This window comes from Vitis riparia, chromosome 8, assembly GCF_004353265.1.
Source record: "Vitis riparia cultivar Riparia Gloire de Montpellier isolate 1030 chromosome 8, EGFV_Vit.rip_1.0, whole genome shotgun sequence".
In the NCBI taxonomy this organism is placed as follows: Eukaryota; Viridiplantae; Streptophyta; class Magnoliopsida; order Vitales; family Vitaceae; genus Vitis; species Vitis riparia.
Genome location: NC_048438.1, coordinates 22,418,343 through 22,435,037, shown reverse-complemented (window position 1 = coordinate 22,435,037; position 16,695 = coordinate 22,418,343). Strand labels below are relative to the sequence as shown.

Sequence of the window (16,695 nt, the reverse complement as noted above, 5' to 3'; positions counted from 1 at the left end):
TGTAGTTTGGTTGGGTCCTTCCTAAGGGTAGGAGTTGTTTTTTGTTTACCCCCTTTTTTATTCTGTTTTTTACGCTCATTGCATACTCCCAGTGTACTCTTGTGCGCTTTATGCATTTTTAATACAATTTCCTACTTATCAAAAAAGAACACAACTTAGACATGCCTTCTTGTGAAAAAACATCATGGCTATATCTAATATAGCGGGAAATTGGACATAACCCAGAAATAAATGATTGCCATAAAAAACTTGATGAAATATGGTATACTTGGATCACCCGAAAAAGACTTCCTAAACTTGCTATTAGGAAGATAAACATCAAAAACCAGTTTAACTTTAGTAATGTGCACATTATTGACCAGTTCTATGATGGAAATTTTATCCTTTGATTCTCCATGTATCATACCTTGCCTTCTAGGGTGCCCTAATGGGATTCCAAACAAGTTTTGGTACTCTTCGGAGTACAAAGGATCCCATGCGGCCCAACAATGTAACCAAGAGACTTCAAGTGCCTATAAACCTCAAAAGACTCCCAAAAGCATCCACACTTCCCTTGTGCAACCTTATCATATATACCTTTTAAGGAAATAGTCACATTATTATCATCCAATAGATGCAATGCTCCTTGTTCAGCCACAAACCTACACAAAAAGCTTTAAGCATATTGCTAACAAAAAGGGTATGACTAGTGAGTACTTCTTAATCTTCTCCTCAAAGATCGCACAAGTGAATAATTTGTTGTATGCGTATAGCAAAATTTAATTCTCCTTAAAAAAAGTTAAAATCGATATCTTTTTTTTTAATTGTATATTTCTCAAATACTACTACATAAGAAATATACAATCAAAAGAGACATTTTGAGGGTAATTTTTACTGTACCATAACAAGACAGTTGTGGGAAATGTTGCTGGATATATTTGGAAGACAACGGATTTTTCCTTAGTCAAAGACTTTTTATTAGACTAAAAGTTTTGGAGGCTAGATAAAGTAATGAAGGTTTGGTGTCCGACCACCCTTTGCTTCTTGGTACATTTGGAGAGAGCAGCACAAACGATGTTTTAAAAGGAAAGAGAATTTAAATAAAAAATTAAAGGAGTTTCTTATTATGTTCCTTTGTGAAGGGTCTAGATTCCCTTTACATATGAAAATTTTACATTGATGGAATTCATTGACAGTCTAAACTATACATAGTTAGGTTGCTTGGTTTTCTCTTATACCCCCCATGTACATAGGATGTAACTCCTTTCTGTTTGGCATCTTTAATCAGATTCTGCTTACCTATTAAAAAAATATTTCGTAAGTACTACCATCTTCAACCCCTACACATTTTTGAATAACCTTCAGGTCTTGCTGAAATTGGCTAATTTAGACAGCATGATAAATTGAAATTTTGGTAAGGTAAATTCAACATTGTTTAGCGTTTACAGACCTCTTTGCTTACTTTTTCTGTTGCCATTCTTTTTCCTCTGGTAAGGCACCAAAGAAAATTATGGCTAAAACCAACAAAATTACAAAGAAAATAATACTATTTTGAGCTTTCATTGTGTTAAAAGTATTCCATGAGATGTAAATATAAGCAATCTTGCAACTAATTATATCATACTCAAAACCATATTTACATTGAGCCAAGCCCCAACTAAAGTTTCCCATGTTTCCAGTAGATACACATTTTCTGTGTTACATAGTAGATAGATTATTCACAATATTTAATGTGTCCTAAGACGTCTATTTGACCAGCTTTACATCCATCAACAAATCCTCCACTTGACCATCCTCTACCTGGTAGCACAACAATGTAGTCATAATGTCTAGGCTCTCTAAGATTTGTTTTGTAGCTCATGTTTGGAAGACTCTAGCATCCTATTCATAAAGGTAAATGTATTGAATCAAAGACTCGCTCAATTACTCGCATTGGGTTTATGGAAGTTGCATTATCACTTGTCAAGAGATGTAAGGAATGATAAAGGAACAAATAATAATTACAACAATAAGAAAACAAGAATTAGAAACATTAAAGTCAGTATGTCGCATACAAAGTCTCCTCAATTGAGCAATAGGTCTTGCGGTTTCGAACTACTCCAGTTGTTATCCATATCTTGCCCTTCTTTTCCACAACCGCAGCCATTCCTATCTCATCATTCCAAATCGCCTTGGAAACTGCTTTGCTGCGAAACAATACACACATTTAGGTTGTAAAACCACTATTCTGGACCTCGATGGGAGCTATTGGTTCTAAAGCTCTACCTAAATTGCAAATTGGATATAGAACCAGAAATACAGTAATGTTCTTCTTCATCATTGGCATCTTGAAGATAGATCTCAGAATTGCTAGCTCCACCGGAAGAACTTGCCCAATCCTCATCCTCCATGATACCAATTACTGAAAAAATCACATTTCAATTTTAGAAAACTCCAATTGTCCCAAAAAGAAGAAAGAAGAAGAAGAAGACGAAAAAATCAAAAACTATAACAAGTCACTGCACCGATAATTTTGGTGTTGGATTTTAATCTCAGTTGATTAGGACGAAGACATTTTTTCCCCTGATTTTAAAAACAAGTTCTAAAAAACTACTAGAAACTTTTCTTAGAAAAGGGGAAATGGAAAAGAGAACAAGATTTTATACCCTCCTACTGCAGTAGGGTGGAGGCAGTCTTCTTCTTTCTTCTCCGATGCTGTGGTTGATGATTGATACGGATTTGTTGGGAGTGAGGAAGAAGGAGAAAGACTGCGGAACAAAAAGGAGCGAAAACGCACCGCTTGAATCCTTGTGGCCGACAGAAGAGAAGTGCACGTTACAATAAGGCATGAAATACAGCATACCCTCTATTAACGCCCTATTTTTTATTTTAAAAACAAAAAAATGCTTCTTGTTTCTTGTTTCTCGAATACCAAATTTTCGGTTCTTGCACTTTTGTTCCGAAAAATAGACCACATTCACAAAAACAATTACCAAACAAGTACTTAATTTTCCCCCCCATAGCCCATAAGCTCTAGAGGAATTAGCAAAATTAAATCAAGCAGAGATGGATTCTCTCCAACGAAAACGGCGTGGCTTCAATTCAGTCTCCCTGTCTAAAACAAAAGCAATTTCTATTGTCGTGGAATAGAAGGGGATTCATAATGAGAAAAGAAACACTTTGAAAATGACTTGGTTATACTATTTAAGAATAAATAAGAAGGGAACAAAATACCAACAACATATTTATTTTAAGCATGAGCCACCCAGCGAGTATGAACGAAATGAAATATCTTATATTATATGCACTCTTGGGAGTGTGTGTTGGTCAAGGGATAGCCAACATCTAAAAAAATAGCTGTTGATGCCTAAAGTGTTAAAATAAAAATCCAAGCAAAATCCACAAGGGCATTGGTACCATTCATGGAAAACTAAATAAGAGGAGGAGAAGAAGAAGAAGAAAAGGAAAAGGAAAATTGGAATGGTTTTTGTATGTTCAACAAGACTTGGAGAACATTCGAATGCAAGATATGCTCCCAGACGGATATTGTGTGCTCCGCCGCTGCTGTTGTATTTTGCTCCACAACTTTGTTCAAGGGCTGCAAAGATTTCTGAGATCCTCCTCCTTGGCATACCAACTTGGTATTATCTTTGAAATGTGGGGATAGAGATCCTTGTAGGAGTTTCTGATTGTTCCTTCTGCAACTCCCGTAGCAATTGAGATATCTGCACCACCCATGTTTCCATTATTACCAAACTACAACTTCAAAATATGAATAAATAGGAGACAGAAAGAGCCAGCATTGGCCTCACTGATTGCAACGTTGGAGCCCAACCATCAGCCATGTCAATCCTTAAAATTCTATTCTAATTATGCAACCATGGACAGTCTGGTAACAATCATGCGGAATTAGTGTGTGTAAAGGGGATAGTAGCAAGGCGATAAAAACCCCCTATTTTTCAGTTTCAAGGCTCTTATGCAAACCAATTTGGATAAAATGGTGGATGTTTAAACCTCGGAGAAGCTTCTTCTCATCTGAAAGCTGAGTTATAATGTAAATAACTGCTGCTGCAATTGATACTGGGCTTCTCCTGCAACAAATTAAAAAAAAAAGAAATGAGAAAAGAATAAAAAGACAAACAGAGTTATTAATTTTTATTATTACGGGCAAGTTGTAATCATTAGATAAACAACCAAGATGAGAGGGACTATAAAAAAGCAAAACACTTCCATTTGAGCAAGATCCATGAACACTTTACTTCTGGATTAAAAATGTTCCTTATTCTTAACAAAGAATCCACCCACAATGGCCACACCCCTCCTTCCCCAAAACCCAAATCCCAACAAACAAAGACAACAATAAATAACCTAAAAAAACCTCCATATCAATGAAAAGATCCTTTTTTATGTTCCATGAAGACAGAAAATCATTTCTGAGGTACAACTTGGCTAATCATGCAGGCCCAAATTTATGTACGCTTGGGCCATTGTGTGAAAAAAAAAAAATCTGGAGCTAGAGAGAGACAGGAGTCAGTTTCGGTTTTTTTTTTTTTTTTTTTTTTTTTGGTTTCTTGGGGTAAAATTTTAAAGCACCATGATTTTAGTGCCATCCAGAGATGAACCATTTCTGGGACATGAACTGAGCAGTGAAGACCTTGGACGGTTGACAGGTTAGTAGTTCACAAGAGGACAATTTGCATGGCAGTGGTTTCCTCTTGGTGAATACAGAATATTTGGAAAAAGCAAACTTTTGAACATGCACAGTTACTAAATATTTATAAATTAAAAAAATAATACTTATGTGGGCTAATGATATCAATAAACCATTACTTCCATTTCTTGATCAGGGAATGGGAAAAAATTTCCATTTCTTGATCAGGGAATGCACCCATGTGATCTATATTTGTTTGCATCTTGTGCTCTCCAGTAAAAAAGGAAGGGGGTCAAAAGTACAAAACATAATAAAAGAGACCCTATACTCAAAAGGTTTGTTGCATATCTCCTCTCTACTGGTCATAGTACATCGCTTCAAAGGCATAAAAAGCTTAAAACTTTTAGATCCCCTGCTTCTCTTACAAAATAAACCCTAGCATCTTCAGCACCATTGACCTCTGTTTTTCAGTGCACATGATCAGAATGAAGTCTGAGCCACTCTTTTAGTCCCATATGTCCTCTCTCACTAGGTGATTTTCTCTAATTCTAACTTCTAAGTCCATTATGTTTCCAACCAAACCAAAACAAACACAACCAGCTACTTGCTTTCCCTAGGTCCCCCTGACCCCCAACACTGCACTCCCATCACCAGTTGACACCATCCTCCTCATTTCAACACATCTCTCAAGCTTCATCTCTCCGTTCTATCATACTACCAAGTTGTTTTGCCTCTAGTTCAAGAAAATCAGACTGGGCAGCTTTTTGGTCAGGTAGCCCGTGTTAAACTCAAGGCTTGGATTGCAGTTCAAGCAGAATCATTCATTGTTCAATCTGGGCCCTAGTTTCCTATTTTCAGTGCTAGAAGAGGATTGCGAACACTAATGCATAATCCAGCGGAAGGAAGAATGCCATATTTAAAGCAGAATGAGGATTTCTAATGCATAATCCTTCAAAATGCCATATTTAAAGCAGAACGATACATTTTTCGAGTTAGACTCCATTCCAACACTAGCCACTATAGGGATTGCAAATACACATGCATAACCCAGCGGAAGGGAGGGAGTACTTCCTTTTAAAATACCATATTTAGGGTAAATCTAATTTACACATGCGCTCGAACACAACTATGAGATTGAGGGAGTAGCACACCAAAAAGTCATTCATCTTTTGGGCAGATCTAATCCTTACTGAAGATACCATGAGATGCCAAAACTTTTGACTTTGACCAAACTCCATGAACAACCTTTTTGGTCCTAATCAATCCCGCATAGAGAACCTTCAGCTAGCTCAAATTGACTAGTTTCTTATGGGTGTTCTTTATTGGCTTTCATTCTAAACATCCATAAACCCTATACTACCTCAATCAGCTCTTTTCTTAATTTGCTGCTTGGGTTGCTCAGGAAAATTAAAAGTTCTTTCAGATACTCCTGCTTGTCCAGCTAAATGTACTGATTCAGAAATCATGCAAAATTGATATGAATAGAAAAATAAAAATTGCAAATAACCATCATTAAGCATAATGGTATCAGGATAGTAACATGACAAGAGTAGAAACCAGAACTATACCTTATATCAAACTCTTCAGACTTCTGCACAGCTTCTTGGGCAGCTTTAACCACTTGGTTGGTCATCCCGAGATTGGAACAAAATCTCCTCTAGAGATTAGATTAAGATTAATGTCATTAACAATACATATTTAAGAAACAACAATATTGCAGTGTACAAAATGCCGCCTACATAAACATAACAAATGTGCCTAACTTCAGAAAATCCTCACCATGAAGTCTCCAGCATGTATAGTTCCCATCTCTACCGATTGACCCTTCTCAGCCTCTAGTTGTTTCACTATGTATTCTTTTGCTCGGCCAATTTCTTTCTTTGTGGCTCCATTGGCAACAGAACAAATTTCTAGTTGACATCCACAGTTTCAGGAAGCTCATTCGCATAGAGAATAGTAAATCAGGAAGCATCCATATGTTAAAAGAATCTTAGGCTGTACCCTTTACAGTGCGTGGTTTGTCTTCTTGTCGACAAGCAATATAGAGACAGGCGGCCAACAGAGCATCTTGATTTCTTCCTCTAGTAGACTTTTGATCTTCTACCTTCTTATATATTTCATTAGCGCGGTCCTTCAAATAAATTACAAAGGCACCATCAGAGGAGATACGATACTCAAATAAAAACTAAATTATGGGAGGAATAACAAGCACAGACAGAAATATGACTTTTCGTTCAACTTATACCAGAGATTCGTATTCATATATAGATTGAAATGCAAGAAATGTTTAATACATTTTTTTCCAAATTCTTTTCAAGGTTTACTCCTCTGCTGCTATCCCTCCCTCTCACTTTTGTCTACGACCTCTAAACCATAATAAACCTGTTAAACTTAGCTTCTCTGCACTCGCCTTTGGCTGTTGCTGGACAAACATGATCTGCATCTAGCTAAACATGCATGTTGGAAATAGTTACCAAAGAAAGGGTGAGAGGAAAGGAGGCAATTATGAGATGGCATTTTAGTTAAAAACATAATTGATGGAGGTAGCCTTTTAGAATTTTACTAAAAGACCAAATGATGCCAAAATAGAGCCTCCCCGATAAATAGCAAACTTCTATAGGCAAAAGGTAAGATAAAGCAGCCCAAGAGCCAATCCAAATATGCCAAAAGAATATCACTTGCATAAAATCAAGTAATCACAGGCTACGGAGTCGCTTCCTTAGGATTGAAGGATAGGAATGAGAAATAAATGGCAACAAAAAATAAGGTAAAATAAAAGCAAGGAGAAGATAAAGGAGGAACACAGAGTTAAAACCTTAGATCACTGAGACCTACAGAGGCCTCATCAAAAAGGAGAAAGTAATGGTATTCCACCACTAAAGAATGCAAACATAACTAGCATTCATCAGTGTCATTTATATTAAATAGCCCTATTCATAGGCTTGCAAAAACCCAAAAAACTCAACAAACAATAAACAAGAAACCCGACATACAAGGATGATTTCCAGAGTTGCTTCTAATGCCAATTTGACCAAGACCACTTACACTTAAGTCACAATCATGCATGACTAATTGAGCAAACAGCCTCCTCACCCATGATAGTTGGTTTCTATTTTTCTCCCAAGATTGAATTGCATTTTTGCACATCATAGATGAAAATACCTTTCTTCTATTTCAGTAATTTCTGAGAAATAATGAATCATTTGCAAATATATCACTGGGATGTTGGGATGTTGGATTGAAAACAAAAGATGTGGATTCCTATAATTTTAGCTATTTTTATTTTTAGAATTTCTTTACTGATATGCCTAGGCTTTATTCATTTATGACAACCCTGTCACGATGTGATATCAGCATAAGAGTCTATGGAAGTTTGGTACTAAAGTACCCTTTGATTTTAAGATGGTTGGAAGGTAAACAAACAAACAAACAAACAAAAAAGGGAAGTAATACATATTCAAAGACAATTTTTTTCTTCTTTGTTAGCACCAACCCAATGTTAAAATTACTAGACAAAATAATTCCTTTTACACAAAAAGGAAGGAAAAGGATAATACCCCACATATTACATATAATTTACAAACAATGAAAATACAAAGGAGTTAGTTCATTAAACTATCTATGTTTGGGATTGTGCGGGCTGAAACTATCTATCACATAATGTAATATGATAACATCACATAGATAGCATACCTTTATTGTCGCAACAAGGCCCAACCTGAAACATAAAGTAGCTGCATTAGCTACATTTTTTGTAATAGCAGTTTATGAAAATATTTCTGCAAGCCAATTTTTGGAAAAATATGACATTTAGAATATGAAGACTTTCCAATAAAAATCTACACATCCTCACATATTAGTATGGAAAAACCAATATTAACTTAACCTTGTATTAGATGCTTAGGGTCTCTATGAGACCAATTTACTTAAACAAATAATAAATTAATGACATCTTATAAACCTATCCAAAAATAAATTACGAACTTCTATTAATATTTAAATGTATACCCGCTTCCAGAAGTTTAAACTCCCAACTAGTTTGACAAATTTGGATTTAGGAAAGGTGGCCAAATCAAATTAAGTTCCTATGCTGGTTTTTTATTCCGAGTTAGCCTTTTCGTGAAAAGCAACCAACGGATGACTTAAACCAAAACCTTGAAATCAAGTATATGACTATTCCACTTCTTCTCTAAGTAATCCAAGATTTAAATTTTCTTTTCTTTTCTTTTATTTCCAGACATTTTAAAAGGGACCAAATATGGCATCTAGGACTAACAACGAGCCAAAACCCAAATTTATTGGACCCGTAGGCGATTTTTTCCTATGGCCCCAGTCCCAGATAGCACGATACTTAAAATGGAGTCAATCTGTTTAATTGGGCATTTTTGGTTCCACGGATCTTGAGTATTCAAAATTACAATTTCATTTTCTTTCCTTCCCACGCTCTCCGCAGCCAAGAAGATCCCAGCAAATGAAGATCGATATTAAACCGAAGGCTCTCTTCCTAGGACTTGTTTTCCTACATCTGCTCACTAGTCAAGATATCATCAATTTTTGCAGCAACCATACTGCACTTCAATGCTCAAATCTTACTTTTCTATTCTTTCTTTTAACTTTCATGACCCATCCAATAGATCTTAATTTTCTTGGCAACCAAGCAAGCTCCAGGGTTGACAATGATCAAAGAAGTAAACCCTATGTCATCTTTTTCATCCCCAAATTACTCGAAGCTTAAACCTTCCCTACACTTTTCCCATCGACTAAATTAATTTTCCCAACAAAAAAAAAAAAAAAAGCACCCCTATGGTTCCAACAAAAACCGAAAACAAATTTAACACCTATCAGACATAGTCGCGATGGTCTTGAAAGCCAGAATCAGACCCCGATCAGGATTCGAACCCCGATTCTGCCATCGCCCTAACGAACTCGACAGGAAATCGCCCGAAACCCCGTTCGGCTTCGCTATAACGGTAGAAAGGCCACCATCAGTGAGAAGTGGGTTGGATGGGCCGCCAACACGGACCGGGTCATTGTCGCCCGACTCGTTAGCGAACGTTCTCCACTCGGAGGTCTCATCAATCGAGTGAGACTCTAGCACAAGCCCGCACTCGGAACACACCGTGTCGCCCGCCGAGTGATCGAACACGACCTCGGTGTTTTTCTTACAGTCGGTGCAGAACGCATCCGCCATTGATGAGATTCAGGAGAAAATTAGGGTTTGCTTGAGGACGGGCTGGGGTGTTTGATAGGTGAGAAAATACGAGAAGAGAGGATCGGAAGAGGAGCGTTTCTTCTCTCCTCTCTCTCACTTTCTCGGGAAAGTTTATAGAGGGAGGTAACGGGCAGCGGGTCAATGCATTTATAGACAAAAGAGAATTGTGGGTCGGCGTTAGAAAGCTCACGCCAGTTCCATTTTCATGTGTGGCATGTGCGTTTGCCCAGGTGGACAATCACCGTGTTTGGTAGCACGCTTCTTCTTATCCACATTTTGATTACATATAGGTCGGCTCAGCTTGTTTGGATAAGGAATTGTTCGGTTTTCAGAAACTACTAAATCTATCTCAGTATTTTTAACCTTTATAATAACAAAATCTTTTACAGAGGTCTCCTAAATTTTGTTTATATTTTCAGATTCTGAAGTTAGTTCATAGATCCTTTAAACAAATTTATATTTTATATCCAGGGCCATTTTGTTGGGAGCCTAAATTTTGGACATATTTTATATATTAAATTTTTTTTTTTAATTTTATTTTATATAGTAATTACTCCTTTGCACTACCTTTCTCATTTTTTTCCTCCATTCATCCCTTTTATTTATTTTATTTTATTTTATTTTAATTTTTCTTTTAAATGGGAAGATGAGATTAGGGCTTCAAGGGGAAGCAAACTATGAAAAGGTCGGAGTCAAATTAAAATAAAATAAAAAATCAGCTCTTTTCTAATTTTTGTCTAGCATGGAATCGGATAATTCATTTTTTCTTGCTGTTTTTTAAAAATAGGAAGGAAAGTAACTTGATGGGAAATATAAATATTTTTTCTGTTTTAAAAATCAATGAAAATAAAAGCTTTTAACAAAACATTTCTTATAAATAAGCCATTTATGAATAGCATTGAAATTTTCTTTTTGTGATATAAAAAATTCAGACCATAAATGGAGATAGTTTCTCTGATATGGAAAAGAGTTTTCTTAAGGAATTGTAGCTTCTTGTTTTGAGTGTGGTGGGTGATGCCTAATTAATTCCAGGAATAAAAGTCAAATATGAAAAATAGCTTTCCTAACCTCTTCTATTAAAAGTTTAAAATAGAAAGTCTTTGGAATGGTTTATACTCGTACTTGGAAATTAATTTTTTAATTATCATTTATAAAAAAAAATATTTAATTGGTCAATTGCCTTATCCACAAAATCAATGGATAAAACAAATAAATAAATAAAATATTTTTCCGTTCACCAAAAAAACCTCATTTTTTCCCTATTTGAGAAAATACTAATAATGCAATATGGATGGGTTGAGTTAGTGGCCAATAAAAGTCAAACCTTGATTAAAAATATAATCAATTTAAACTTAATTCAATCAATCGGATTATTCTATCCAAATTTAACTTAATCTTATTTTTTAAGCTCATGTTGGAATGATATTTCTTATGTATTTATTTTAAGATTTAAATAGTAAATGAGAAAAAAAATCAAAGATAATAGCAAAAAATAAAATAAAATAAATTTACATATATTTAAAAGATTAAAAAGTATGTCGTATAATTATAATTTAACTTTTTTAAACAAATCTAAAAACTAAAATAAAATTAAGATTATTATATAAGATAATATAAAATTATAAATATTATCAAAATACTAAATAAAGTTCTGTTTTAAGTCCAAATATTTATTCAAATTTAACTTAAATTGAGTTCAAATTAAAAAAAATATGACGCGTACTCAACTCATAATTATAAAAACGGTTATTAAAATTCCTCAAATGTGAAGTTTGTTGTAGATTGAATTAGACTATTCATTCAAGTTACGCTATTATAAAATATTGTATGAGTGATGATGCCCTAATCCTTGACACATCACACATTGGATATTTTCATTATTAAAAATATCTTACAAGTTTAAGATAGATGCATGATGTAAACAAAAGTGTAGGAGACCGACCGGAGAAAAAAATAAAACAAAATCTCCTAACAATGAAAAAGATAATTAAATGGATAAAAATAATTAGAAGTGGTAGAAATTATGATAAATAATATATATATATATATATATATATATTTGCAATAAATGAGTTAAAAGAATATTAAAGGTTGTAAAAGTCATCGTATACATATTCATAAATTTTAAAACTAGTAATCATATGAATAAAAGTTTTATTTTTAGTATGGGGGAAAATTGTATTTTTAATTAGTTAAAATTTTATATATTGTAAGTTATTCAATCTTTACATAAAGAAATAATTAAATAAGTGAAATAAATTTGAAATAATTGTGTATATATAATTTATTAAATTTAAATATATTTTTTATTTTTTACTTTTTTTTTTGTTTTTTTCATATTTTCTCTCTCATCAACACATAGCATTAACTTATTAATTGAAATAATGTAGTGTGAAAGGGACTGAGATTCTAACTTTGGTGATGGTAGAATATAAAAGGCAGAGGCATGACTTAGGAGCGTTGGATGAACACGTCTCATCATGCAAATGGCCATAGAAGAGATCCCCAAATCCATGCATAGGCTCCTTTTACCATAAAGCGTCGCCGAAATTATTGGCATTTTTTTCGAAGAGATCTTGACCAGCATGCAAGCCCATCTCAAAAGAAGAAACAAGCATATATCTCTTTAAACCTACCTTTCTCTTCAATTTTGACAACATTTGTAAACTCTTTCCATAAAATTCAATCTCAAAGAAATCATCATCCCATATGAAATCTCTCAAGTTACAAGCAAAAATTACATGTTTGAGAAAAAAAAAATCCACAAAATAGATATTCTATAAAAATCATTTTTAGATTAGTACATCTCAATCACCTTCATAATTTTCTTAAATATAAAATCATAATTGATAACTATAATTTTATGATGTGTATAAAAGTGTTAATTTAAAAATGATTTTAATCATGTCAATGAAAATGGTTTTTTATTCTTTATAACAAACAATAGTTTGACAAATAGTTTTTTTATAATAAAAATAACTTGATAAAATTTTAACAAAAAATAATTTTTTGAGAATTTGTTATAAAAATAAATTATTTTTAGAACATATATGTGGACTCCGCATTTCCTAGATGCATTCCCACTCGATGGAGTGATTCGTTTTTTATTTATTTGGTGAAATTTTGATTTTTAGAAAAAGATTTATAATCGTCACTTATTTTTGTTTTATTTTTAAAAGGAAAAACAAAATAAGAAATAAAAATCCTAAGTGTGACTCCTGAAGGAAAAGAAAAAATAAATCTGATTGGGGGTCAAGTTACTTATTGGGAATATATGGTGAGCTATAGAAAAGAAAAATAACTATTTTTTCTTTTTATAAGTTTATCTAAAAATAAAATTTAATTTATCTTTTATTTCAAAATAAAGACCTTTTTTCACAATTTTATTTACAAAAGAATTCCATTCAAAACAAATTTTAATATTTTTTTTAAATATTTACAAAAAAAATTATTGACAAAAAAAGAATTTCTACTTGAATTAGAAAATATTTAAAAAAAATACTTTAAAAAAATCTCAAAATTATTTAGAAAAGCTTTACAATTTATTTATTTATTTTTTTAAAAAAGTTATCAACATTTTATTCTAAAAAATTATTTTAAATTAATTATATAAAAAAATAAAAAGAGAGAAAAAAAAGTTCAAATTTATTTAAAACATATAAAAAAATATTTATTTAAATTTTTTTTTTAAATCTCAATTTATTTAAAAGGGAAATTCAATTTTATTCTAAAAAATGTTTCTTTTTTTCTTATTTATATATATAAAAAACTATTTTTCAATTTTTTTAGAGTTTTATTTTTATTTTATTTAAAAAAAAAGGTTTCTTGAAAATGGTTTTTATACTTATTAATACAAAAAAAAATCTTTAAAAAATAAAAACCAAATTATTAAGCCAACATTTATTAAAAAGGACTAAATATTTATTCTAAAAAGAATTTTCGTTCATTAAAGGCAATAAGAAAAAAAATATTTTTCAAACAAAAACATTATCCCATTATTGGATTATTCCCTCAACAGAAAAATAAAATACAAATAACTCAAAACAAAGGTTAATAGAGCGTATTGAATAAGGATAAAAAATAAATGGAAACAAAAATTAATCCATGAATCACAAATTAAATATACATATACAATAAAAAATCTAAACACTAATGATACATTCACATGTACACAAAAAGAAAACCGAAATGAATATATACAACAAAACTTGAAGGACAAGGACGTAAGAGTAACCTTAATAGTGCAATCCCAATAAGAGTAATGGGCCTCCAAAAACTTTCAAAATAAAACTCAAAAATACCCAAAAAAAAAAAACCCTTGACCCTCTCACAAATATCATAGGAAATACAGAGAAGATTACAAAAAGTCTCAAGAGTCGTCCTCTTGCTCTCAATTCCCGCTCTTAATAACAACAAAAAGAAATGTCACAACCATGTATTAGCAAAAGGGTTAGACCTAATACAAGATTTAATAAATATACCAGCCCAAATCCAACTAATATAATGGCCCAACTCAAACCAAATAACAATCCAACAAGCCAAGGCCAACACCAATAGATAGAAAATAGAAATCAACCCAAAATAAACCCAAATGAATAAATCAAAAGCCATGTAGGAAATCCAATTATCCAAAGCAAATACCCAAATCCTATAAACCTGTACGAATCAATGAAGAGAGAATTCACTTTTCTAGGCGAATCAACCCGAGAAGGGTTCAACTTAACTTTGGTGTAGATGTGGGGGCGAGGAAGGTTGTTGTCGTAGAATTTTCTGAGGCGATCGAGCAGCACAACCATGACTGTTAGGACAACGATTGGGGAGGTTTAGGATGACAGAGATGGTGAGTGATGTTGGGTAGGAAAGAAGGTGAATCAACCCGAGAAGGGTTCAACTTGACTTTGGTGTAGATATGGGGGCGGGGAAGGTTGTTGTCGTAGAATTTTCTAAGGCGATTGAGCAGCACAACCATGACTGTTAGGGCAACAATTGAGAGGTTTAGGATGACAGAGATGGTGAGTGATGTTGGGTAGGAAAGAAGGTGAATCAACCCGAGAAGGGTTCAACTTGACTTTGGTGTAGATATGGGGGCGGGGAAGGTTGTTGTCGTAGAATTTTCTAAGGCGATCGAGCAGCACAACCATGACTGTTAGGGCAACAATTGAGAGGTTTAGGATGACAGAGATGGTGAGTGATGTTGGGTAGGAAAGAAGAGAGAAAGAGAGAGGATGTGACAGAGAAGACTATCGGTGTTGGAGATGGCTGTCGGCCGATAGTAGCGTCGTCGGCAGTGGTGCTGCTAGTAATGGGTTGTTGGCAATGGGTCACCGATAGTAGCGTCATCGATGGTGAGAGACAGCCACGGGTTAGAGAGAAACAAAATGAGATGAAGAAGAAAGAAAATGAAATAAAGAAAAAAGAAAATCTAGACAAAAAGAAAGAGAGTGGAAGAAGAGAAGATTGGGGAAAACGTGGGTGAGGGGGCTATCTTGGGTTGAGATGGAGAGAGAAAAGAGAGGGTTAGGCAAATGGGTGATGGGTATTTGATGGAAAAAAAGAAGGACCAAGATTAATTCTCCGACGAAACTTGAGTTAAAAGTTAAAAAGAAAAAGTCTAATAAATATTAACCAAAAGTCTTAAAATAAGTCAAATAAGCAAAAATAAAAATAAATAAAAAAATAAAATAAAATAAAATAAAACAATAACAATAAAAAAAAAGTTGGGACGAATTTTGGGTCTACAATATATTATAAGTTTTAATTATTTTTTTTTTTGTCAAAAACCTTCCAAAAAACTTTAGTGGTTAAACAATGAAAATATTAAAACTTATCTGATAATGGTTAGTTCTATGTTATCTTTGGGAACAAAATTCCATTTAAACTTAATTATGAAAAGGAGTTTTATTCACTTATTATCATAAAATACCATACCAAGGTTTTTTATTTATAAATATATATATAAATTCTTTTTACCAGGATGTATACTGGTATTAGCCTATTCGGCTCACCGCTCACGTGACAGACCTGCTGTAGTCCAGCAGAAGTCAGCTGGACTGGACAAGCCAAAATAAGGACCCTTTATCCAACGGTCCAATTGTCAACTAATTGCACCTTGCTTTCACTCAACCCACACCTCTTCCCCACAATTCCATATCATCCCATTCATTACCAAAAAAAAAAAAAAAAGTTGAGGATTTTGAAATTATTTTTTATATTTAAGTTTGTGTTAAAAGAACAACTTTTTGTTTTTTATATGGCCACATTCTTCTATTTTTCATAATATTAAATATTAAAAGAAAAAAAAAGAAGGTAAAATGGCATCTTCTTTGAATAAATTATGAAAATAAAATGGAACAAACAGAAAAACTATCAAAATGTAAGGGGCACAAATGCAAATATCCTGATCTTTGTATCCATTTTTGCCGCCAACGCAGACCTGATTCCTAAATGCCTCTGCCTCAATTAGCGGTTAGTAGTTTGCGCTTTTTGAATCTTGATTATGCCCCCAATGCTCTCTTCGGCTCTTCCCTATTACCCAACCACCAATATTTATTTATCACCTTTCATAAATTTTCAAACTTAAAAGCTTTACTCCAAGAAATTTATTTTTCCAAATGTACCAATAGGTCTTTTACTTCCTTTTCCTTTTATGGAATTTTCAACCCATAAGAGACATTGAAAAAAAAAAATTTTGAAATTATTTCTAAAAAAAACAGCAATATAAGAGTTTGTCTAGAATCTATTATTCAAATTATATATTTTTTAAATATAAAAAAATACCTTTGGACAATTTTCAATACATAAAATACCTTAAAAAATTAAATAATTATCGAAAAATTTAAGAATTTTCAAATCATTTATTAAAAATATAAACTTG

The 16,695-nt window shown here is 33.0% G+C and overlaps 1 protein-coding gene across 1 annotated transcript; it reads right to left on the bottom strand.

The window, feature by feature from the left end:
• Nucleotides 1-3,231: 3,231 nt before the first annotated feature.
• On the bottom strand, nucleotides 3,232-9,949 carry LOC117920480 (transcription initiation factor IIB-2). Its single transcript, XM_034838040.1, has 7 exons — nucleotides 9,448-9,949; nucleotides 8,303-8,327; nucleotides 6,611-6,740; nucleotides 6,389-6,519; nucleotides 6,178-6,266; nucleotides 3,973-4,049; nucleotides 3,232-3,683 (listed from the first exon to the last, which is right to left on the bottom strand). The coding sequence occupies exons 1-7, from the start codon at nucleotides 9,798-9,800 to the stop codon at nucleotides 3,550-3,552; spliced, it is 939 nt and encodes a 312-aa protein (XP_034693931.1). The 5' UTR covers nucleotides 9,801-9,949; the 3' UTR covers nucleotides 3,232-3,549.
• Nucleotides 9,950-16,695: the final 6,746 nt, after the last annotated feature.

Bases quoted from the DNA above. Each gene is read 5' to 3' on its own strand.
- LOC117920480 (XM_034838040.1), bottom strand. From the start codon at position 9,800: ATGGCGGATGCGTTCTGCACCGACTGTAAGAAAAACACCGAGGTCGTG. The intron at 6,741-8,302 runs GTATGCTATCTA...ATTTATTTGAAG, and splicing joins GCCTTGTTGCGACAATAAAG to GACCGCGCTAATGAAATATA. The intron at 6,520-6,610 runs GTACAGCCTAAG...GATGTCAACTAG, and splicing joins CAAACCACGCACTGTAAAGG to AAATTTGTTCTGTTGCCAAT.